The 24020-nt window shown below is 45.2% G+C and overlaps 1 protein-coding gene across 1 annotated transcript in view; it reads right to left on the reverse strand.

The window, feature by feature from the left end:
* Positions 1-23577, reverse strand: part of LOC120784246 (serine/threonine-protein kinase WNK4-like) — a 27187-nt gene extending 3610 nt beyond the window's left edge. The window contains exons 1-22 of the mRNA XM_040117865.1: positions 23273-23577; positions 22283-22822; positions 15011-15183; positions 14261-14481; positions 13922-14079; positions 13758-13846; positions 13303-13522; positions 12967-13209; positions 11664-11859; positions 11328-11527; positions 9965-10038; positions 9447-9582; positions 9230-9346; positions 8289-8441; positions 7866-7920; positions 6118-6225; positions 5029-5603; positions 4255-4312; positions 4103-4179; positions 3698-3746; positions 1818-2087; positions 1604-1787 (exon numbers count right to left, since the gene is read on the reverse strand). Coding sequence (XP_039973799.1) covers positions 1604-1787; positions 1818-2087; positions 3698-3746; positions 4103-4179; positions 4255-4312; positions 5029-5603; positions 6118-6225; positions 7866-7920; positions 8289-8441; positions 9230-9346; positions 9447-9582; positions 9965-10038; positions 11328-11527; positions 11664-11859; positions 12967-13209; positions 13303-13522; positions 13758-13846; positions 13922-14079; positions 14261-14481; positions 15011-15183; positions 22283-22699 — 3773 coding nt within the window. The 5' untranslated portion in view covers positions 22700-22822; positions 23273-23577. The remainder of the gene's footprint in view (positions 1-1603; positions 1788-1817; positions 2088-3697; positions 3747-4102; positions 4180-4254; positions 4313-5028; positions 5604-6117; positions 6226-7865; positions 7921-8288; positions 8442-9229; positions 9347-9446; positions 9583-9964; positions 10039-11327; positions 11528-11663; positions 11860-12966; positions 13210-13302; positions 13523-13757; positions 13847-13921; positions 14080-14260; positions 14482-15010; positions 15184-22282; positions 22823-23272) is intronic.
* Positions 23578-24020: the final 443 nt, after the last annotated feature.

The raw sequence follows: 24020 nt of genomic DNA on the forward strand, positions 1-24020 counted from the left end.
ATTTAGTTTCAAACGTCCGTTAAGTTGGCAAAGTCGCAGAGGAGAGACAACAAGTTGTCTCTGAAAAGTTCGGCTATCTGATTCGTTATGTTTTGTGTAAATCTTCTTATTTTCAAAATTCACTCATTACAAAATTCTTGCATCTATGGGTGTCGCTAATGGAGGAAATAAAACTCTGGTCTTCGGGCCTCTGCTTAGGCTCAGGTCTCAATTTTCACAGTCTGGTTTGGTTGGGTACGGTCTCAGTTTTATGCCTGTGCAAAGGTCCACAGCAGGGGTGGAGATATCCAGATTTTTAATCCCTTGGATGGGTCAAAGTCCGAAAACACTGGATCCTACATTTCCCACACTGCAACTCAGTGGTGCCTTTTGTTAGACTTCCCCTGCCTGGCAAACAGCTATGTGTTTCAAACCCCAGTAAAAACCCCAGTTGTAAGATTTGCAAGATTTGCGTTCTGTTCTCGTAAAAAGGAACCAGTTGAGAACACGCCGGGGAGACTACTGATCTGGTCTGGGAATGCCTCAGGACCCTCCAGGAAAAGCTGGAAAATGTTGCTTGGAAAAGGGATGTCTGGACTACCTCACCAAGGCTGCTGTCACCCCAAACTGAGTCTGGATAAGCAGCAGAAAATGGATGGAAGGAAGTTTTCCGTTTTATTTTAGATAAATAGGGCTGCAGCTATTAGCTAACAGTTACGTTTTAGTATTGATCAATGTGCTGATTGTTTCCTCAGTAAACTGAGGGAATGTTTCGTCAATCAAATGTCAGAGAACAGTGAAAGATAATCATCACAATGTCCCATAACTCAAAGGGGCGTCTCCAAATGTCTTGTTTTGTCCGACCAAAGGTCAGATTCCAGTGATAGAAAACGGAGGCACACTGGAAATCCTCACATTTGAGAAGCTGGAACCAGAGAAGGTTGCGGCTTTTTGATGAAAATGCATCAAACAATATAGTTACAGATTAACTTTCTGTTGATCGATCCTTCTTCACAGAATGGACTCACTCACACGTCGAATTGTGTGCTTACTTTTTTTTTTTGCATTAAATGTTTGGGTTAGTTAGTCACAGATAAACTGTAGCAGTGAAGAGTCATAAAGTCGGACCTCAATGTCAGTTATACAGCAACATCTAAAGTTTTCGAAACCTTAGCTAACATCAGCCACCGAGTGAGGCTGTAGCAGTTAAACCTCTGAGCAGCCTGAACTGAGGAAATATGTATGTTATTGCTTATGAATTCCACATGGTCGAAAGGGCTGTGTCTTCTTCTGTGTGCTTTATTCATTTCTAAATGAGTTGGTGTACTTTGCCGTAATGAGTCGTTAATATTACTACTAAAGGTATTCTGTTTTAACATGGACATGTTATTTAGCCTCTTTATTTTTTTAAAGTATATTTTGGCTGAATAAAAATCTCGACTCACTGAGTAGTCTTATTAGACAGAATCTATTGGCGGCTCAGGCTTTCCTGAATGACATACTCTTTCTGGTCAGTACAGTTGATATGTTGTTATGTTTGTTTTGATGACACAACTCAGACCAGCTGACTCACTGAGGGAAAGATCATCAGTATCATCTCATCCATCATCAATCTGCCAATCACCTTTCACGGAGCTCCTGTACTTCCTCCAACAGCTCCTCATTCTCGCTCTCCGATTCGTCAGAGCTGAAGTAGGGTGCAGGGCGGCTCCGTGATTGGCTGAAGCTGCTGCCACTCATCCCGGGGCTGCCGGCTGACCCGTCCCACAAACTGACGCTCAGCCTCTGACCCCCCCTCCTCTTCCCCTCCTCCTCCTCCTCCTCCTCCTCCTCCTCGCCCCTCCCCCTCCTGTCCTCCTGTCCTCCAGGGTTGTCATAGCAGCCACCAGGTGGGAACACCCTCACTGTGCCGATGGTACTCTCTGATTCACTCTGTTCCTCTGTGCTGCTCTCCGAGCTCTCTGATTGGCTCGGCCTGGAGGGGGGTGGGGAGTGGGTGGTGGGTGTGGCCTGATTGAGTGGGCGGGGGTCCTGATGAAGGACAGCAAGGATGTCTTTAGAGGGCGTGACCTGGAAACGACCAACCTTAAGGACTGAAGGTTTCTTCACTGCAAAAAGTTAAGAAGAAAGTCAGAGTATGAATAGCTGTGGGGCTAAACATGTAACCTTTGTCCTCAGGGTGGCGCTAAAGGAAAGATCATGAAAGAAAAATCAAAATCGAATTTGAAATGGAATTGATCCCTCTAAACCAGACATCGACTGACATCGCGGTAGTTAAATTGGGTCTCTAACAATACAATTAAAAGGTTAAATGTCTCTAAGGTCTTAGAAGTTTTCATGCAGTTTAAATGTGTCAAAGAGAAACAGTTCCCATCATCTTCCAAATCCTCCACCATGTTGTTCCTTCTTGGCATCCATTGGTTTCAGTTACGACCACAGTCATATCAGATCATCTACAGTCACTGAGCACTTTATTAGGAACCCCACACTAATACTGAGTAGTTCCTCCCTTTCTTCTCAAACAGTCTCAGTTCTTTGTGAACTGGATTCCACCAGATGTTGGAAACATGGTTTTGAGATTCTGGTACATGCTGACATGATTGCATCACATCATTTCTGGAGATTTGTCAGCGTCACATTCCCGCTGCCAGTCTCCTGGTCTACCACATCCCAAAGGTGTTCTACTGGATTAGAAGATGTTCAACTGTGGCCATAAAGGGAAGCACATGGTCAGCAACAATACTCAGGTATGTTGTGGCGTTCAAACCATGATTGATTGGTATTAAGGGGCCCAAAGTTTGCCAAGAAAACATTCCCCACACCATAACACCACCACCATCAGCCTGGACTGTTGACACGAGGCAGGTTGGGTCCACGGGATTCATTATGTTGGTGCCAAATTCTGACCCGACCACCTGCTGCTTCAGCAGAAATCCAGATTCATCAGACCAGGCTACATTTTTCCAGTCCTGAACTGTCCACTTTTGGTGAGCCAGTGTCCACTGCAGCCTCAAATTTCTGTTCTTGGCTGACAGGACTGGAAGCCGACGTGGTCTTCAGCTGCTATAGTTCCTCAGTGGTGAGCAGGCTGCTTTCCTGCTCACCACAGTAGTAAAGAGTGGTTATCTGAGTTACTGCAGCCTGTCTGTCAGCTCCAACCAGTCTGGCCATTCTCTCATCAACATGAACTGCTGCTCACTGGATGTTTTCTGTTTTTTGCTTCATCCTGAGTAAAAACTCTAGAGACTGTTGTGGACTGCTGTGGAGAATCCCAGGAGATCAGCAGTTTCAGAAACACTCAAACCAGCTTGTCTGGCACCAACAATCATGCCAGGGTCAAAGTCACTGAGATCACATCTTTTTTCCTCCATTCTGATGTTTGATGTGGACACTAACTGAAGCTCCTGACCTGGATCTGCAGGATTTTATGTATCGCACTGCTGCCACACGATTGGCTGATTGGATAACTGCAGGAATAGGCAGGTGTACAGGTGTTTCTAATAAAGTGCTCGGTGAGTGTGTCAGTATCAATATATATATTAGTTGAGTAACAACAAATATCGGCTGTTCAGCACTAAAGTGAGATACTGAAATTTTCAAGTTTACCCACTGTGATTGTTTTGAAAAACTCTGTTTTTGGTGGTTGGAAAAATATTGTACAGTCAAGTTTTGAACAAAACTGAAGAAGATGAACTCTCAACAGACAGTTGTGTGTTACCCTCGTGAATAGGAGACAGTCTGGGTGATGGAGAGACGGGGGGAGACACCTGAACAGGAGAAAGAATATCATCACTGGAGTTATAGATGGAAGCTGACGTCTCATGGTGCTCCTTATTTATTCATTATTAAGAATAATAGTGGTAATTCAATTTATTTATAGAGCAGTTTTCAAGATACTCATAGATACTTTACATTTTCTTACAAAAATATATAAATAAATAAATAAATAAACACAATAGACATTAAAAGCACCTTTTTTTCCCCCCCAAAAAAATATACCTAGTTTGGTGTCGATAACAAGTAATAAACTTAATGAATAAGGAAAAGGGAAAAACAAAAAACTGTCAAAAAGGTAACAAATATAATTTCATATAAAAACACATTTTCTCTGTATGTGTCTTACTCTGTTGCGAGGAGTGAATGGAAGAAAACTGGGACTGGGAGCACTGGTCAGAGTGGGAGCAGAGACGGTTTCTGGACCTGTAAACCAGATAAATGATCAGTGAGTCCATTCAGTCTGGTTTTGATGTCACTTAATGACGTCAGCAGACTCACCATGAGGGGGCGGAGCTGAGGCGACCTTCAGCTGAACTGGACTGTGATGCTGCAATGGCTGAATGAATGAACAAGTGAACTAATTAATGAATTAAAATTAATGAACGAACGAGCGAATTAACAAAAATGACTGAAAAATAGGAATGAATGAATGAATGAGTTTAATAATAAGTGAATAAATGTTCCAGCTTCTCATTCTGAGATCCTTGTCACTTCCTACATGGCTTTCTTTAATCCTCTACCCTGACTACAGAAACTTGATTAGTCTAATCCCCTACCTGGACCACAGAAACTTTATAGCTCTGAAACCCAGCCCGATTAGGGAAAAGGGGTTTGTCTAATTCCCTACCCTGATTGCAAAAACCGTGATTTATCTAAACCCCTACCCTGAGAGCAGAATACTGGTATCTCTGATCCCCTGCCCCAATTACCGAAACCATGTCCAACTAAACCCCTTACCATATGACTACAAAAACTGGATTTCTTTAATCCTCTACCCCAGTTAAAGCAACCTTGGTTCCTTAATCCCCTACCCTTACTTCAGAAACATGGTTTGTTTAATCCCCGAACCTGACTACAGAATCCAGGTTTGGCTAATCCCCTACCTTGATAACACTAATAGGGTTTCTAGAAAGCTGGCCACTGTCTGGGTACTGAAGTGCAGGTAATCACAGTTAATATTTTTGAGACGCTCCTGAACACACCGTCCGCACAAAGGTGAGCCCATGTCATGTTTCAACAGAGGCTCACCTGTCCCTGATCCTCCTTTCCTACCTGAGGAACGTCTTGAGTTCGGGCGGGCAACGCCACCTGCTGGCTGTCATGGGCAGAGCCTGTCTGAGGGAACGGGGGGTTGTAGGGAGGTTGGGGGGAGAAGGGAGTAGAGACAGAGGCGTGTGGTGGGGGGTGGACCTTAGGGCCCAGGGATGGAGACATTGGGGGAGAGAGAGGGGCCTGATGGGAGGGGAATGGGTGAGACAGGGGCTGGGTGTTGGGGAGAAAGCCCTGGTTTTGGGTCCCAGGCGGGGGCATGAAGGACTGGGCCACGCTCATGGCCAGAGAGAGCATGTTGGTCAGAGTGAAGAAAGGCTGGTCCGGGGAAGGCCATTGGGGAGGGGGAGGTTGAGGGGGAGCAGCCGGGGAAGAGGTGGATGAGGGGGTGAGGAGGGAGGGGTTACTGTGGACTTGGGGGAGGACGGGGGCAGGATTCTGGGTGGGGAATGAGACGGTGTAGGGGGAATAGAGGGGAGATGGTAGTTGATACTGAGGAGGGGGGAGGTGGGAGGTGGAAAAGGCAGAGTCTGGGTGGGGATATTGGAAGGGGTAAAGGCGGGGCTGAGGGGAGGAAGCTGGAAGGGGATGGGGGGGTATAAATTATAAATCATGAGTATCTATCTCAAGATGTTAAAGGGTGTTAGACAGGGTTGTCCTCTGTTTCCATATTTATTTGTTCAATTTTACAAACATGTAAAAAATTAACCATTAAAATCCTCATTACACGTGGATCAGAAACAAAGATTTCTATACATGCTGATGATTCCATTCTTCACTGAGGTTAGACTTTTAAATTTCAATAAACGTTTCAATATTCCCTTAAATCTAAATAAGGTTTAAAAGAAAAGAACAGAGGACCCAGGGCGTTTCCCTGAGGGACCCCATAACCTATTGAAGACAGAGAGCAGCAGGATTTATCTAAATGTTGGACTGTTCCTTTAATTTCTTTCAGCAAATTAAGGAACTGAGAGTGCATAATTTCTGAAATTAGTCTAAAACAATAAAAGGGACAATGTCTATCAGTTGCAATAAAAATACCAAAGTAATTAAACTAAGAGAGGCTTTAACTCAACAGGTGTGTTCATGTACCTGACGAGGTGTGAAAAGACTGTGACCTCAGCGGCCTGATGGAGGGCGTGGCCCCAGGGTCGATGTAGAAGTCAGTGCTCTTTAAGGGGGAGGGATCAGCATCAATGTCTGATGGGAAAACACACCAATTGATGAATCAGTCAAACTATCTATTTATCATAAGTATGTAGCTATTAACTGAAATATATTTGAAAGCTGATATGAGTCAGAGATTTGGCTACATCCATACATAACCACAGATACCAACCAAATTATGTGTAAAATCTGCCAAAATAATTGAAATATCAAATTAAATCTGTCTATGGAATCTGATCTGAATCATACTGAATCTCAGTGTATCTTAATACACTGAATAAATGAATAAATTAATCTGTGTGTTTTTTATATCAGATCAAGGACCATGTACAGTACCAGTCAAAGTTTTGGACAGACCTACTCATTCAAGGGTTTTCTTTTATTTTTTACTATTTTATACATTGTAGAACAATGCTGAAGACATCAAAACTAAATGCATATGGAATTATGTAGTAAACAAAAAAGTTTTCATCAAACCAAAATATGTTTCATAATTTAGATTCCCCAAAGTAGACACTGTTTGTCTTTATAACACTATTAGCAATATTGTAACCGGCGTTTTCAATTACAAGGTTTGCCTCTTCGACAGTTAATTGATGGAATTTCTTGCCTTCATAATGATTTGAAACCATCAGTTTTGTTGTGCCAAGGTAGCGTCGGTATACAGCAAATAGCCCTATCCATAGTAATCCATATTAAGAGAAAGAACCGCTCAGCTAAGTAACGAGAAATGACGGTCCGTCATTGATGGTCAGTCCGGAACATTTGAAGAACTTTGGAAGTTTCTTCAAGAGCCGTTGCAAATACCATCAAACACTATGACGACACTGGCTTTCATGAGAACCGCCCCAGGAAAGGAAAACCAAGAGTTACCTCTGCTGCAGAGGATAAGTGTTACCAGCCTCAGAAATCCCTCAGATCAGAGCCATCATCAGGCTTCCCAGGGTTCAAGTAGCAAACACCTCTCAACATCAACTGTTCGGAGGAGACTGCGTGAATCGAGCCTTCGTGGTTGAAACCCCTTCTTAGGGAGACCAATAAGAAGAGAATTGCTTGGGCCAAGAAACACGAGAAATGGACATTAGACCAGTGGAAATCTGTACTTTGGTCTGATGAGTCCAAAGTTGAGGTTTTTGGTTCTATCTTGTGTCTTTGTCTGACACAGAGAAGGTGAACAGATGGTATCTGCACGTGTTCCAACCGTGACGCCTGGAGGAAAAGGTGCGATGGTATCGGGGTGCTTTGCTGGTGACGCTGTTGGCGATTTATTCAGAACTCAAGGCACACTTAACCAGCATGGCTACCACAACGTTCTGCAGCGACACACCATCCCATCGGGTTTGGCCTTGCCGGACCATCATTTGTGTTCCAACAGGCCAATGACCCAGAACACACCTTCAGGCTATGTGGTGGCTATTTGACCAGGAAGGAGAATGATGGCGTGCTACATTAGGTGACCTGGCCTCCACAATCACTGGAAAATAGAAACATATGAAGAAAATAATAGAAACAGAAAAACCGTCGGATGAGAAGTTGTGTCCAGACTTTTGACTGGTACTGTACATGTAGACACTCTTTACACCTTCTTAATCTTTCTCTAAACTATCTCTATGTCCCTCCCTTCTTCTCTTCCCTTATATTCCTCGCTCCCCTCTTTCTCCTTCCTTCTTTACCAGGTAGTGAAGATGAGGACAGAGTCCTGGAGAGGGCCTGGGTGGACACGTTTGGCTGCAAAAAGTTAAATAAGATTAAGAAGAGTAGTCAAAACAGAAACCTCAGTTTACATTACTGCTGAGCTGTAATTAGTAATTTAATTGATTGATTGTTCCGGGCAGTTATCTTTAAACAGAAGAAAAAAATATCAGTCAATCATAACCAGTCATTTTTCTTGTTACGGTTTCTACAGTGTGTCAGATTTTCTGTTTCTCTGTTTTCTATGACAGTTAACTGAATCTTTGGGTTTTGGACTGTTGGTCTGGAACATTTGAAGACGTCACCTTGGACTCTGAGAGACTGAGATGGACATTTTTTTCACTGGTTTCTGAAGTTTTATAGACTAAATCATAAATCAAAAATATCACGGCACACACATATACCGTGGACTCAGGCAGTGTGGACGCTGTCGGGTTAGACAACCTGTCTGTGTCTGCTGGCTGCTGATGCATCATTGACTCCGCCCTCTTAATGGTGTCATACATGCGGAGGATGAAGCCTTCCCGCTCTGATGGCAGGATGAAGTCTCTGTGGAGCTGAAAACACACACAGAGCGCAGAAATTTAGATTAGGATACTTGGAGCTGGTAACTGGACCCAACAAAGTGTTTTAAAAAGTCAGTACTGACATACACAAACAAAAAGTGACCATCCCACCATGTTCCATAAAACTCTTCATATTAAATAAAATGACAACAGTATTACATTGTACATTGTGGTCATTGGGACAAGGTTAACATGACAGGGTTTCATTTACAGAGCTTTATTTAGTTTGGTTTGTAGGAACCAGAACTCTTTTATATCAGATAAGGTAACCTCAATGAAGGGTTAAAAACAGCAGGGAATGTAGTCTCAAAATCATCCGGGAATTGAGTGGAATGAACTCATTTTTCATCTCTGACTTATGGTAAACTCAAAAGTTTTATTCCTTTAATTTAACTGAACTTGTCCGTTTTCATCGTCAGACCCGGAAACACGAGTTCTTCTGACTGTACTGACTGAACTGTTGTTGACTGCGCTGGACTTGTTTTCTTGACGTCCGTGGATTTAGTCTGGCTTTACCTGATAACTGACAACAATGTTTAAATCTATCGAATAATTCGTAATTTAAAGAGTACATTTTGTCTTCGCTGGCCTCCGGAGGTTTCAGTTCTCACCTGGCTGCACAGATGCACAGGTGAACTCCAGTACACCGTGACATCATGGTTTGGTGTGGTTAAATTTTTAGAACCTATTAGTTATTAGTGAAGCTAACCTCAGTTATAACTAGAACCCCAGAGAGCACCTGAACCGGTACCGGGCTCTGGTTGGCTGTTGTTCCTCACCATCACAGAGGCAATGTCCTCTGGATTGTCTCCGTCCAGGTCGAATTTAAACGTCACCATCTTACTGTTGTGCGTCTGCAGCTGACACTCCACCACCCGGTCCACCATGTCTGACAGCTGAACACACCAGACACACAGAGACAGTATCTGCATACGGTTTGTTGCTCCGTTGGACATTATGAATGAATCTGCTGATTACTGTGAGTCATGTTTTCACCGATATGATTCTCAGGCGAGCCCTCGCTCTCCTCCTGAACTGCTTCGTAGCCGCTCTTTTGGGTGCTTCCTGGTTGCCCTTGTCTGATTGGCCCTCATTGCCGTCACTCAAACCTGAGTGAACATCAGAGGCGTTGCTACAGACAGAAACAAAAAAGATGAGACAACAGAAGGTAAAACGTCCATATGTGAAGCAAAAACCCTCTTAATCAGCCACAAGACAAGAACAAAACAGATTAATATGATTTAATGGATACGCGAGCGTGTGGTCTTTGTAAGGAGCAACCTTGAGAGTGAGGCCTTTTTGAAACGTGAGGACATTTGAGGAAAGTCGGGACATTTTTAGAAAGCGAAGATTTCCAAAACTGAGTGCAAAAAGTGAGATTTTTTTTTTAGGAAGTGGGGACATTTATGGAAATGGAGGATTTTGCTAATTTACAATAGTTTTTAGATTAAAATGGTGTTGATTAAGGTCCTCATAAATATAGAAGTAACTGAGTGTGTGTTTGTGTGCGTTACCTGTCCACAGGTGAGGAGAAGCCGCAGACTGATCCAGACGGCGGTCGCTCGGTATTAAGGGACACAGCGATGCTCTGGAGACAACGTGAGGACACAAACAGAAAGATACAGACTCAACTGATCCTGATTCCGTTCTACCTGAGTGTCTCCTGATGAATTCGCTTTCCCGTGATTCAAAAGGGAAACCACTTCCAAAAGGTCAGTGAACCGATGTCAGTTTGTTTTTATCTCCTCTAGAGGGGGACAAAGGTGCATCTCCGAGACGTCGACGCTTGAACCTTCAGCCTCAAACACGACCGACGACAACAGAACCTGAACTTATACAAGGCTGTCAGATCAGATCAGATCAGATCAGATCAGATCAGATCAGATCAGATCAGATCAGATCAGATCAGATCAGATCAGATCAGATCAGATCAGTTCTGTCTGTAATATCCTCACTTTAGTTTCAAAACTCTCAATCAAAATCTGCATCACTACTGTCAGTGACGTGACGGAAATGACTGATAAGGAGTTAAGTGATCAACTGCAGGGCATTCAGCCGTAACAGTGCCTCCTGTGGACACAATGAGTACTTCAGCCTCCGCAACGGCAACAGCGTGATCGACCACGGGTCAAACATCAAAACCTCTCTGCTTCCACTTACATACGAGCAGCTGTGTAAAGTACCAAAACACTTAGTTAGCCCACATAAGCGTTTTCTGGGAAGGCGTGTTTATCGAGATGAGTCCTTTCATTCTTAATTCAGTGAATAAAATGAAATATAAGGTTTTGAAATTAGGATATAAAATGAGGATGATAATGGGATCGATCTGGAGATGAACTGTGTGAATTATTTCAGTGAGCAAATATTAGCGAAAAACAGCTCACTCCCTTTTTTTTTCTTTATCTTACTTCCATTGGGATTCATCTATTTTGAAATTTACCAAAGTTTCAGTGAGTTAGCTGTGGGCTGCAACCGAACTCTGTTTTTAACCTGTATTTCTTCACATTTTGCACCATTGCTGAAGCTGCTGAATCAGCTGTGATCAGCTCCTGTTGCAGTGCAGCCGTGGACGTTCAGACAACTGTCACCACTGAGGGAAACTTAAAAGCAGGAAGATTCTGAATGAAGTTCTGCAGCCTCTTTTTCCTCTGGTTTCTAAGGGGATTTCTGGAGCTTTATTCTGGAGGGACGTCAGAGGTCACGACGTCCTCAGGAAGTGGACGTCTCACCGAATCATATCAACACGTGTTTCATGTCTGTGTTCAGATCCGACTCAGTTACGACTCTGAGTAGAAGGTGTGAGATTGGGACTAAATATAAACAGCTGCTAAAACTGGGTGAAAGAGTTGAAGCATTCTAGCCCCGCCCCCTGCTCACCTTGGGGAAACGCAGCACAGGAAGGGGCGGAGCCTTGGATGGAGGCCGGGTCACGGGGGCACGAACCTCAAGGCGAGGGGTTTCCTGAGCCACCAGAGCAGGGGCAGAGAATGATGGGATGGGGGTGGGGTTTGTGACGGGAGGGGGTGTGGCTTCAACCTTCTCTGGGACGCCTGAGGAGATGTCCATCTCACAGTCCGCTGCCATGGCAACCACAGGAAAAACAAAGCATTTAAATGCGAAGGTGTACGACAGAATTTGGTTTCACAGATTCAAGAATATAAATGAAAATATTAAACTAAAATAGAAAAAACAAAAACAAAAGAATGCCCTGACATGTAGCGGAGGAGTACGAGGTGTGTTTGGCGGTCTTTTCCTCCTCGTCTCCGTCTCCCTCCGCCCTGCTGAAGACGCTGCTGATCCCAGAATCCACCGGGCTGCCGCTCGACGACAGCGCCGATGATGTCAACGTTACCGCGGGCAGGGCTTGCATCCCGGCGGGGGCGGGTGGTGAAACAGCAGCTGCGTCCTGCTGCGAGTTTAAAACAGAAGCTCACAAACAGCAACTGGTAACTTCACTCTGACTCGTGTATGTTCTTCTCTGATTAATGAAATAATGAAATTAAATATGTTCAATAAATATCTTAAATACATAAAAATAATCAGACGATTGGTCTCATTAACTGAAACTCACCATCCTTCTTCTATCACTGTTTTGTTATCATAGTCAGGTCGTTATGTAGGAGAGTCATTTGACTGATTCTTTGCTTGAAGAACAAAGAATACAATCTTGGTTGTTACAATCAGAACAAATCTTTAGTGACGAGGCAAAGAAACTGAGTCCTAAACCTTTTTCAACACTTTAAAATATCGTGAAAAAATCCATTAGTGTGCTGAGGTGATTTCAATTTCTCTCCAATAGAATCAATTTGTGTCAAATATTGTGTGTCTGTATCTTCAAACAAGAAAGAAGTTTGGTCGAGTACTAGAATCGAGAGAAGATCAAATTTAAACCTGATTTTAGAAAATACTCTAAACGTGGAAAAATGTTGAAAAATATTTCACTGCACTGGCAGGAAAAAAGACGCTACGGTTGTTTCTATTTGACCACTGAATTCTAATATTTTCTCACCAATTTCCTGCCACTGTAAATCAGAAATTTTAATACCTTTTATTATTTAATTTTAACCTCCACATTTAACATTTAGCAAATTACAAACAACAACTAAATGGTTTATAATGTTCTGTATTGTGGTTGTGAGCAGACATGAGGACATTTGTGTTTTTTATTGTCTGTTAAATTCTAAAACTTCAATATAAAATCATGACTGGTTTATCAATAGGTAACGAGTACTTGATGAAACAGTATTTATAGGTTGTGCTAATGAACGTGACAGAGGAGGGTGTTCAACTGAGGTGTCACTGGAAAAAAGGAAATTAGCTCCTCAAACAAACACACATACACACGTATCGAACATATAAACCATACGGAACAAACATCAACATCAAGGAAAACAGATTTACTTTCGTTACATTTTAAGATCAAAAACATTTACAGTTGTAGGTGTAAACTCAGCCAGCAGGAGGCACTGTGCGTCACCTTCAGGCCAAGTTACCGCAGCAACAGCTTTAAACACACCTGAATGGCTACCTTGCCTTCAGCAGTCGGGCTTGTGGCAGGTGCCGGCTTCTGATTGGACGGTTCAGGGGGCCGGGGGGTGGGGTCAGGCTCCTCCTCGACGACAGCGTCTCCCTGGCGGTTCAGAGCTCCCTCCAGCAGGCGGCGCTGTTTCTCCCGCTGACGCTTTATGGCCGTCACGCGGTGTCTGATCGCCTTGGCTACCAGCTTATAGTCCGCCTCGCACACGAAACCCAACACCACCTGAAAGACAGAGGGAGAGAGAGAGACACACAGGTGAGACACCTGCACCTGTCTCCTGTCAGGTGACGTCATCAGTGCCGCGGCATCAGGTACCATCTCCTGGGCCACCTCCTCGGGGACGTCTTTGTACAGCTCGAACAGGAACTCGATGGCGTTGTTGTCTTTGTATTTGCCGTGAAGCTTCGTGTTGTCGTCCATTCGCAGCCAGAGCTTCAGCGCCGCCTTCGAACTGTCGTCGTCCTCCGCCAGCTCCACGTGGACTCCCAGCTGCTCCTGGAAGAACCGGTGGTCCAGCAGGTCCTGAACCGTGAACCTGCAGGATGAAACGGACACTGACCGCACTGACCACACGGCAACAAACCAATGGAGTCAAACGTAGTCATCTGTCCTCTGGGGCTGAAGCCAGGACGTCAACAATACCGAAGTACGTTGTTTCGTACGAGTCCTGCTTTACCCGAATTTCTACAACAGAGGTGGCGAGTGCGGAGTCCGGAGTTTTCCTTTAACTGAAGAGTTCTGGGGTAAATGCTGGACCGTGGCCACATTACCTCTCACTGCTGTCGGTTTGGATGCAGCCCTCAATGATCTCCTTCAGCTCTGCGACTTTTACTTTGAAAAAGCTGTCCGGTTTGATTCCCTGAGAGACAACCAGACGGTCAAAGACCTGAACAAAAACTGGAAGTCGACAGCACTCAGGTGGGCGGAGCCTTACATTGGTTACTTTGCGGTAGATCTGGGCGGCGTTCTGACACTCAGAGTACGGATACTCGGAGGTGGCCATCTCCAGGATGCACATTCCGAAGGCGTAAACGTCTACGGCCTCGTCGTACTTCTCCTCATACATCTCAGGAGCCATAAACTCGGGGGTCCCTGAACGCAGCAGCGTCACAGATTGAAGCACAATAACAACAGCGCCGTCAAGTAACTGCATCTAATGTGCAACTGTGACTGACAACCTGGATTTTGACTTCATTAAATGAAGGATTTAAAAGGAGTTAAGGACTGTTTTTTCAACATGACCCTGCTGGCTCCACGTACAGACTGTTCTTACCGATGACGCTCTTGGCGAACGAGGCCTTCTTGAGCGTGGCCAGGCCCAGGTCTCCGATCTTGACGGAAGCGCTGGGCCCGGTGATGAAGATGTTGTCGCACTTGAGGTCTCGGTGCAGGATGGGGGGGCAGCGCGAGTGCAGGAACTGAAGCCCCTTCAGGATCTGGAAACTCCAACGCTGCAGCAGCTTCAGCTTCATCTGTCGGAACCGGCGCAGGTACCTGGAGGGGTTTAAAGAAGAAACACAAGCCCCGTCGACTCAGGTGAGGTTCAGAAGGTGAAAGCTTGCGGGGCGTTCGGGAACTAAAACGTCTGCTTTTTTCCTCCCTCTAAACTGCCTTGTAACTTCTGTTTCAACAGGTTTTACAGAAACAAAGTCTGCTTGCCGTAGAGAGAAAAGTACCTTCCAATTTTGTACTTCAGGGTCTTTTATTTTTTGAGGTCACTTATATCAACTACGCATCTCTCGTTTTACTTCTGCATTGACACTAAGGTTTCTCTGCATGGGATCAGTGAAGTTTATCTTATCATCTTACAGCATTTGAACAAAAATGTGCGTTTGTAAATAAAATGATAGTCGCAAAGAAGAGGTCAACCTGGTTTAAAACGGGCCGGTACGAAACCTGCTGTGGAAGAGCCGCTGACGAGATGTGTGGCACTTTCAATTTAAAAATAATCTACACATATGAATCTGAAGTCGGAGTGCGGCCCGATCCCAGGAGGTTTTGCAGGTCCTGGTTCTGGACTCACGTTTTGAGGGTCCCCGACGTCATGAGCTCCGTCACCAGGATGGTGCATTTTTGGCTCTTCAGCGTCGACTTCCAGGAGTCGAAGAATCGGACGATGTTCGGATGCTGCAGACCTTTCAGCATCTCCACCTCCTCGCAGAACCGCTGACGCTCCACCTTGTTCAGACGATGGGTCTGATGGGGTTCGAGATGATACATTAATATTGATGCTTCAGCGACAGAACTGATTAAAAAGCTGCGAGTCGACTGTGTCGACTGAGGAAAACCTCCACCATGAAGGACACTGAGCCCTCATACGGTCTGTAACAACACACAACTAATGATCTGCTGACAGGATAACACACAAACGTCTCACATCACTGCCGAGCATGATGGGAAATCAGCATCGTGGTCGCACGCCCGCGCGCACACTCACACACCTCTGTTTGTTTGTTTCTGGAGACTCTGATGTTTGTTTTTAGTTTGTTAAGGTTGGTCACAAAATCACTGACATGTCCTCGCATTTAACTGCAATGGACAACCAGAAATAATTTGAAATAAAAAATATAATGAATAAATTAAAGAATGGAAAGCGAATAAAGTAAACTGAAGTATAATAAAATAAAGGAAAATGTATAAACATCTCCTCGGGATGAGCCAGTGTGTCGCTTCCTCTCCTTCGTCTCAAAACCAGAATCCGACTTTATTCACCAAGTTCAGAACAGAAGAGCAAACTGAAGAAAAGAGAAAAGCAATAAATGGAAATTCTGGATGAGAGAGCCGAAGACGGAGGGGGCCTGATAATTTACAAAAATACAAATACACAATAACAATAGATTCAGCTAAGCTAAGCAAGGGAAGTGACCATAGCGTCAACGTACGCAACGTCAGATAAATCCAGTCAGGCACTAAACTGTTTGATTAAAAAAACCCACTGACTGATCGTTAACGTTTTTCAGGCGGCTGACGCAAATAAAACCCTTAATATTCTATTCTACAGTAGGACACAGTTTGTAGCAGCTGCACGTTGGAGCACTCATGCAAAAGACAAGAGCAACAAAGGGACATAGAAGGTTCCCTGTGGAGTTTCTGGACGAATGTCGAACCAGGTTGAAGTTTTGCTTCAACACAATGTGTTGCCCTGGGAAAGACGCCCCCCCCCCGAAAAAGAACCAAACAATCAAAAATAACGCAAGAGCCCCTTGGGGATAAATGACTGAACGCTGGATTTCTACTGTTTACCTGAGCAGCATTAAAGCAAAAGATTCACTATCTGCCGATTTCTAACTTTCTAACTTCGATGCGTCTCCAGACCTGTAACATCCTGCGTTTTGTGTCTGATAAACCCTCAGACTCATGGATCTGTTATTCAAACCAGACAAAGCGGATCAGATTTCATGTCCTGCTTGGTTTCCTGGGCTGGTTTTGGTCAGTATGCCCACTAGTGAGTGTGTGTGCGTGTGTGCGTGCGTGTGTTGTCCAGCTCTTCAAAGGGCTCTTGAGACTTTAGATTGACGGCACTGTTTCCCAAATAAAATGAAGCTTCGTCTGCTTCCCACTCCTCATCACTGATTACGTTAATGTCTACGTGCGGCGTCCATTTCAGTCAAAGATTTAAACTGATTTATTTGGGCATCGAGATGTAAAATGAACCAGTAATTCACAAAGATCTAATTAAAAATGACAAATTACAGGCAAAGTTTTTCAGAAGGAATGAATTGATGAACTGTACCAGTCCCCAGCAGGTGGTCGGATTCCCGTCTGTGGTTTAGGCAACAACTGCTCTTTGGTTCAGGTTCAGGAAAGACGGTGGTTTTGGTTCAATCCTAATAAACAGGTTGTGTCTGAAGTCACTGTGAACTTTTTCTGTATTGAGCCAGACCAGGATCTTTCCAGACCCTGAACCAGGTGCTGCGAGAGTCTGAACCGAACCATAAACCAGTTTAATGACGCTGGAGCCGCTACAGGTGGATGCTGAGCTGCCGGATCAGGAGACAGGGTTGTTTTGACATGTCGCAGTAGGTGTAAATAATAAAAGTAATGATGTGTAAATTCGGCATCAGGGTCCTGGTCTTGCACACGCTTGCTCAATGTCACACTGTCATGGATTACGGGGACACTTGAACACAACAGAGCCACGTTGGTGTTATTAGTAGCATATGTGCTTTTCCCACTATGACTATAAGTCAGAGGGTTGACTGGGGAGACAGTCTGTTATAGGGTAGCGACATTTTTGGTCCCAGACTGAGGGTGCACACACTACACACTGATTTCAGACTGGGACTACTGATCACAAGATCATTCAACCGACGGGATTAAATTATGGCGACACTACGAGAAAACCCTGTGAGAGGTGGCGGTGGGGCCGACTGTAAATGCGATGCGTTTTCCCCCAAACATGCAGGATCTTGCAAAACCGCCCAGGATGGATAAACTTGAATTCACTTTTAATATACAGGAATATCATAACGTCAGACATAAACTGAGCACCACACAATCATCCAGGGAGCTGCACAGTTCACTAAACTGCCTGAGGACCAATCCTCCGAAAGAACAAGTAAAAAAAGTCTGAGTGTAAAAGCATCAGATGGAGGGAGCTGTGCCGTGTGTTGTGATAAACTTGAATTTGAACTTGACATTTATGTAACTAATATATCTGCAGCCTGTAACTGAACTCTGATGATATTTTTTTGTTACTGCATTTACCTCTAAGACACCAGATACACGAACCCCATCTCACCTCCAGCTGCTGCACTCGGTTGCTCTCCCTGTCTCTCTCCCTTCGTCGGGATGTTTGCTTAGTTTTTGCACTTTAGTCTTTAATGCATCTTACTCTGTCAGTCCATCTCCTTAATAAAATAAAATAGAATAAAATAATGTAATCATAATATAATATGCTTGAACCCGAGGACTGTGCCGACCTTAGGTTTTACTTTCGGTCAGATGTGGACACAAGTCAACAAATGAATTACGACAGGGACGGTCCTCACAAGTAGAGTGTAAAACGTGTTTATGTAATGTATGTAGGACCAGGCTGCTGCTGACCAATGGGAGTGAAGGACAGGTGACACGGTGACGTGTTGAGCGTGTGGTTTTAATGACCGTAAATACACAGCAGGAAGATCACCACAGAGCTGACCTTTGACCTCATTGACTGTGTGTGTGTGCGTGTGTGTCTGTGCTGTTATCAACATCAACCAGCAGCTGTCTGTCCAGTCAGATAGTGTGTACACTACAACAAACTGCTGAGTCACTGTTATCACACACACACACACACACACACACACGTTTGTCTTTCTGTACTTGTGAGGACCCTCGTCGACGCAATCCAGTCCCGAGCCCCTAACCCTAACCTAGACCTGATTCCAACCCAAACCTTCAAACCAGGTCTGAACCTCCCAACGGTCTTTTGAAGCGGTGGGAATATCCTCACAGTGCAGAAATGTCTTCACTGGAATGATTAAAAACTGAAATAGGTCCTCACAAAGATAGCAATACAAGCCCACCCGCCCCCACACACTGTGGTTATGTCATTTCGCTCATGGAGAAAAACACGGAGATTCTCGTTTGTCGGGTTGAGACCGATCGTCGATCATCGATCATTGACGGATCGATCGATCTGTACTGCGGTGGAGTCTGAGGAGTCGCTGCTTCACGACCTGTTTTTTTTTTTCTTCTGTCATTCGGTTTCACCTTTTACAGTTTTGTTTGGAGCCATCACACAGGTTTCTGCTCTGACCTCCAGTTTGCATTATTTACACTTTGTTTCTGACCTATCAGGTTATTTCTGTCACTAAATACTACGATACCCATGAGCCTCAGCTGCTGTTGCCATGGAGGAGAGTCCAGTCAGAGGTGTTGAGGGTAATTGTAGTTAGTGGAGTATTTCCATTTCCTGCTACTTTATACTTCTACATTTCAGAGGCAAATGTTGTACTTTTCACTGCGCTACACTTATCTGACAGATAAAGTCGCTAGTTACTTTGAAGTTAGATTACATTTGACCTAAAACAGCATGTGAGGGTCTTATAAAACACAATACAGTGACTTAAGGTGGAAGATTAAACCAGTGGTTCCCAACTTTCAGCTTTTGAGCCTTTTCAAAGGAAGCAGAGTGATGTTGGGGCCCCAGTCAACTTCTGACGTTATCTCACGTGGTTTCATTGTAAAATGATCCGCATTTCAAAAATACCAGCAAAGATCAGAGAAAAAAGGATATTTGTGAATCAGAACTGTGTTTCTTCTTCTTCTGTCCTCTCCCATGAATCACCTGACGACCCCTCAGGTTCACCTGGTGACCCTCTGGAGGGGCCCGACCCCGGGTTGGGGACCCGCGGACTAAACTCTGTCCCTGTCTATGACGTAGCTGAAAGCTCACAGGGCAGTGACAGGTGCCGTTTTGCAGGACAAGTGCTTTTACTCTGATACTTGATGTACATTTTTCGGATAATGCTTCTGTATTATTTTGAGTTTGAATGCAGGATGTAGTTGAGTAGCTCTACGTTGCCTCTTTGGTACTTTTACCTAAGTAAAAGCTCTGAGTCCTTCTTCCACCACTGCTGAATTCAAAATGTTGGTGCCAGAGCTGCTGAATTCAACTGAAGTTCACCCCGACACGAAAACTGAACCGATTTAAGCTGCAGACACGTCGTCTTCAGCTTCCACCTGCCGTTACCGGTGCACGACACAGAAATTTGAGCTCTGTGACCGGATGTATCTTGTAAAAATGCACCTTGTGAGTTGAAGATGAACAGATGATGGTCCTTGTGGAGTTTGGAGGCTGAATACGGTCCATGGTGGTGGTTACATAGATGTAACTGGAACAAAATCCAGATCGACGGCTTAACAGTTACTGACGGACGATGCGACAGCTCAAAAAAGTGAATATAACGAAGTGTAAAGATGAACACTGACTAAACTGTCAGGCAGTCTTTGTGTTTCAGTCCAGGTGAGACACACCTGGATTAAACTCAGTCTAAAGAATGAATGAAAATGTCCAGATTGAAGCAAGTTCATGTGTGTGTGTTAAATATTCACTAAACCTACTACACCTGAAGAGCCCACCTCCATCCAAATATATCACCTAAGGTGTCGGGTCCTTAAACTGAGCCAATCGGAGCCAATTGGCACAGTCATCGACACCCCCCCAATAAAACTATAAATTCTTCCTGTAAACTGAGATACACCGTGACCTCAGATAACACGCACAGTTCACTCACCCTCTCGAGGAAACACAAAATTACCATCTACAAGTCTAATAACTAAAAACAAACGTACAAGAAAGACCATCCAACTACATTATCATCATCTATATAAATGGAATAAACAGTATTTAAGTACACTGGACAAATGTAATCCAGATCCATCTAAACCGGGTCCTGCATGCCCCAGACTGCCTGCCTGCTCGGCTCAGTGAGTACAGTCAGTTTGAGGACGTAAATCAAATATAAATAGAGATGTAATGCTTTTAGGAAATTAGAGATCTTCACAGGGCCAAAGGATTCATAAAAATGAAACGAAAAACTCAAACAGCAACATGGCGTCGTGCCCGGCTCGTGTTACAGCTCAGGCGTTAGTAAACCCGAACCCGTGTCTGAAACTTGCCCACAAATATGAGCAGACAGTCGGAACAACAGCTGACTACAGCAATCCCATCTGTTTCAACCTCCGGGGCCGACAATAAGGCCTCACACCACACAGCCTGAGCCCGCAAGACGGCACTCAGGGCACCAACAGCTACAGAACGGCTGGGCGTTCAGGGGATTTGACGAGAACTAAAGTCCAGTGAATTAGGTGTGACTTCCTGCAGGATGGAACCAGCAACGGTCTCAGGTGGAGTCGGAGCTGCTGCTCCTTCTGTGCGACGACTCCACCGCGGACACTAAATCGGTTTTTTAAAGGTCAGCGAAGGTGGATCGTCAGATTATCACCTCGGTCGTGGAGGACAGTGCTTTGATGGACAAGTCTGAGAGTCCTCGGAGGTCCCCGCAGCAGAGTCTGGGAGCTTTAACTGTGTCACATTTTATTTTGTCTGGAACAGTTTGACCTCTCAACATTATACCATCCAATACAACTGACATTAACGCTCACTTACAGGCCCCCACTTTCATAACTGATGTTTCCGTTTTCTGTCTCTTTTATTTTGAAAGGTCCCGTAAAAATGGCTCTGTACTTCCTGTAAAAGCAGCAGTTTGAGGTCGGATTCATGTCTCAGCTTCCTGTAGGGCCTGTAGGTTTAATCTGCCCCGGTCGCGTTCCTCCGTGGCTCTTTGATCCGTTCGGTCACCACGCCAACAGCAGCCGTTGCCACGACGACCACTGACTTTAATTAAAAGGTTGTTAAGGATCATTAAAAACACACAGCGTGAGCGAGCTGTGTTTGTTCTCGGATGCTGAGATCACAGAGCGTTCAGCCTCATCGGAACTGATTCAGATCAATAATCAAACGAATAAACCTCAGGGTGCGACATCACCTCACTTTCTAAACTTAGTGGAAAATAACGATGTGCGTCTGACGTTAAGGAGCCGCTGTAGGAAGAGATCAGGGGGTCAAAGCGTTTCTCCCTCTGAGCCAGAGTCCACTGCAGAAACATTCGTTTTTACTCTTTGGCAGAAATGAGGCTTACACCTTGAAATACTGTATGATTGATAAACATTTCTAAAAATCTCTTTGGTTGTTCCCAGACTTTGACAAAGTGAGCGAGTCCTGTGATCAAGTTGTGTCAACTGGTTCCGGTTCGAGGTTGCAGAGAGCTCACTCCGCGCAGTGAGTTATTTCAAGCTATTGCGACCGTGTTGTGTAAAAATCCTGAGTGACCACAGTTACATTAGCTAAGATTGGACTTTTGTGTGTTGGACAGACCAACCGACCAATCAGACTGCTCATCTTCAGCATCAGGGGCGGAGCTTCACAGCACCTGGAACGGGTTTCCCCTTCATTTCATTTCAGTGTGTGAAACAGGACAAGCCGCTAACTTGAATCAACGACCGCAGCTCCATTCGCTTGGATTCATTCAACATGCAGCGCCGTCTGCCGCCTCGTTACCCGCCGCCGGACGCTGGCGTCAGGACCTGCCGCCTCAAGTTTTGACCTTGTGAGCGTTTTCTTGGTGAACGTGTCGTACGACTATGATGAAAACCGCTGGACCGTGTCGGTCTGACGCAGAGTCTCTGCAGCTCCGACCCTTTCACCACATTCAAATGAAAACTGTTTCCGTGCGATGCAGACGTGTGCGTTGTTTGTTGTGCGTGTACACACCGTGTGTTTTCCTGTGTGTGTGTGTGTGTGGGATACCTGTAGTTCACACCAGGCCACCTCCACCGTGGTCTCGGTGTCCAGGCCTTTGTAAACCGCCTTGAAGGATCCTCGTCCAATCTCGATGTTGAACTTGAGGAATCGTCCATCGGGAGACGAGGCCACCGCCTGCGTCTCCTCTTCATCATGCTCCTCCTCCTTCCGTTGCCACAGTAACGCCTCCCTGTTAGACTCCGACATCATCGCCCCCGTCTCCTCCCCCGAGTCTGAGCTGACATCCTGATTGGCCAGAGGGCTCACTGCGGCCTCTGATTGGGCAGCGGGGTCATCCTTTGACGTCGTCATGGTAACGGGAGAATAAGAGGGACGAAGGATGGGCTCCTCCTCCACCTCGTCCTCTTCTTCTTCTTCTCCGGGTCTTTTCTCGCTGTGGTCCTCAGCGGTCCAGCGCAGCATCCTGCTCAGACTCTCCTCTTCCTCCTCCTCTTCCTCACCAGGTCGTGGGTGCGGGTCATGTGTCGTCTCTTCGGTGACGCTGGTTCAAGTCCCTCGCCGCGATGCCAGAGGAGTGCTTTTATTCTGACAACACGTGAGGAAATAAAATGTAAAACACAGATCAGAATTCACAAAGTTTCACAATAAAAGACAAAAGAAAAGACAATGAATAGATCAGTCTTTTGTGTTTATTGATATTTTTAAATTAATATTTTATTTAAGTCACAAACACAAAAATATAATGAAAGGAACGAATCTTCATAAAAGACTTTAATATATAATAGACTTTATTATCATTACCGTAGGCAGGTTTGTTTTATTATTGCATTATTTGATTGGTCTGTATGACTTTAAATATCTATACAATTTCAGAATTTCATCACTACCATTAATATGTAATATGTCTTTATTAAACTGATTATAATATCATTATATTGCATTACATCTGATCCTATTAGATCATATCACATGACGTGACACCTCGGAGGAGACCGTGGGGTTTTAACGGCAGCTCTCTGGTGGTGGTGGACTCACTGTGGCTCCAGCAGCGGGTGAGTTAATGAGGCCGAGCGGAAAAACTGGAACCAGTAAAACCACAACAGAAACCAGCAGAGCTCCAGCAGCAGGCGCCGCTGACCCCGGCAGGATCTTCGGAGTCCAGGTTCAAACGGGGTCCGCCTCAGTCCGGCTCTGCGACCGAACTCCGACGGGGCGACTTCTCGACACAGAGCAGGTCCTCCCGATTCTTCGTCGCGTTGTTTCTGAGAACGCACGAGTCGCTTCAGCACAAAGTCAACGCGCTGCAGACCGAGCGAGAGCACGAGCTCTATCAGCGCCGAACAGACTGCGCGAGCTGCAACAAGCCCCGCCCAACGGACACCTGTCACCTGCCTGATAACAGGACACGGGCGCGAGGCCGTGGGACGCGATAGAGCTTCCGCTCCGGTCTCGCCGACCGAGCAGCGGATGTCTCCGTGTCCTCGGACCGTCCCGCCGCCGCCGTGCGGACCCCAGGCGCGCTTCCCTGGGTGTCGTCTGCCAGGCCGCTCACGGGTCGATGTCCCGTCTCTGAGCGGTGGAGGTCGCACCCGCAGACCACGCGTAGGGTTTAAAATAATACCGAAGCTCCGTTTTTCGGGTGAAAACTGATCATTGAATCTATATTTTCATCGACGCGGACTGAACCTCGGTGAACGTGAAGGCGGGAAGGCCGCAGCTGCTTTTAATAAAGATGTAAATCCAATGTTTCGTTTGTTTTTCATGCTTCAGTGGTAGTTTATTG

This window comes from Xiphias gladius, chromosome 3 (genome assembly GCF_016859285.1).
Source record: "Xiphias gladius isolate SHS-SW01 ecotype Sanya breed wild chromosome 3, ASM1685928v1, whole genome shotgun sequence".
NCBI lineage: Eukaryota > Metazoa > Chordata > Actinopteri > Istiophoriformes > Xiphiidae > Xiphias > Xiphias gladius.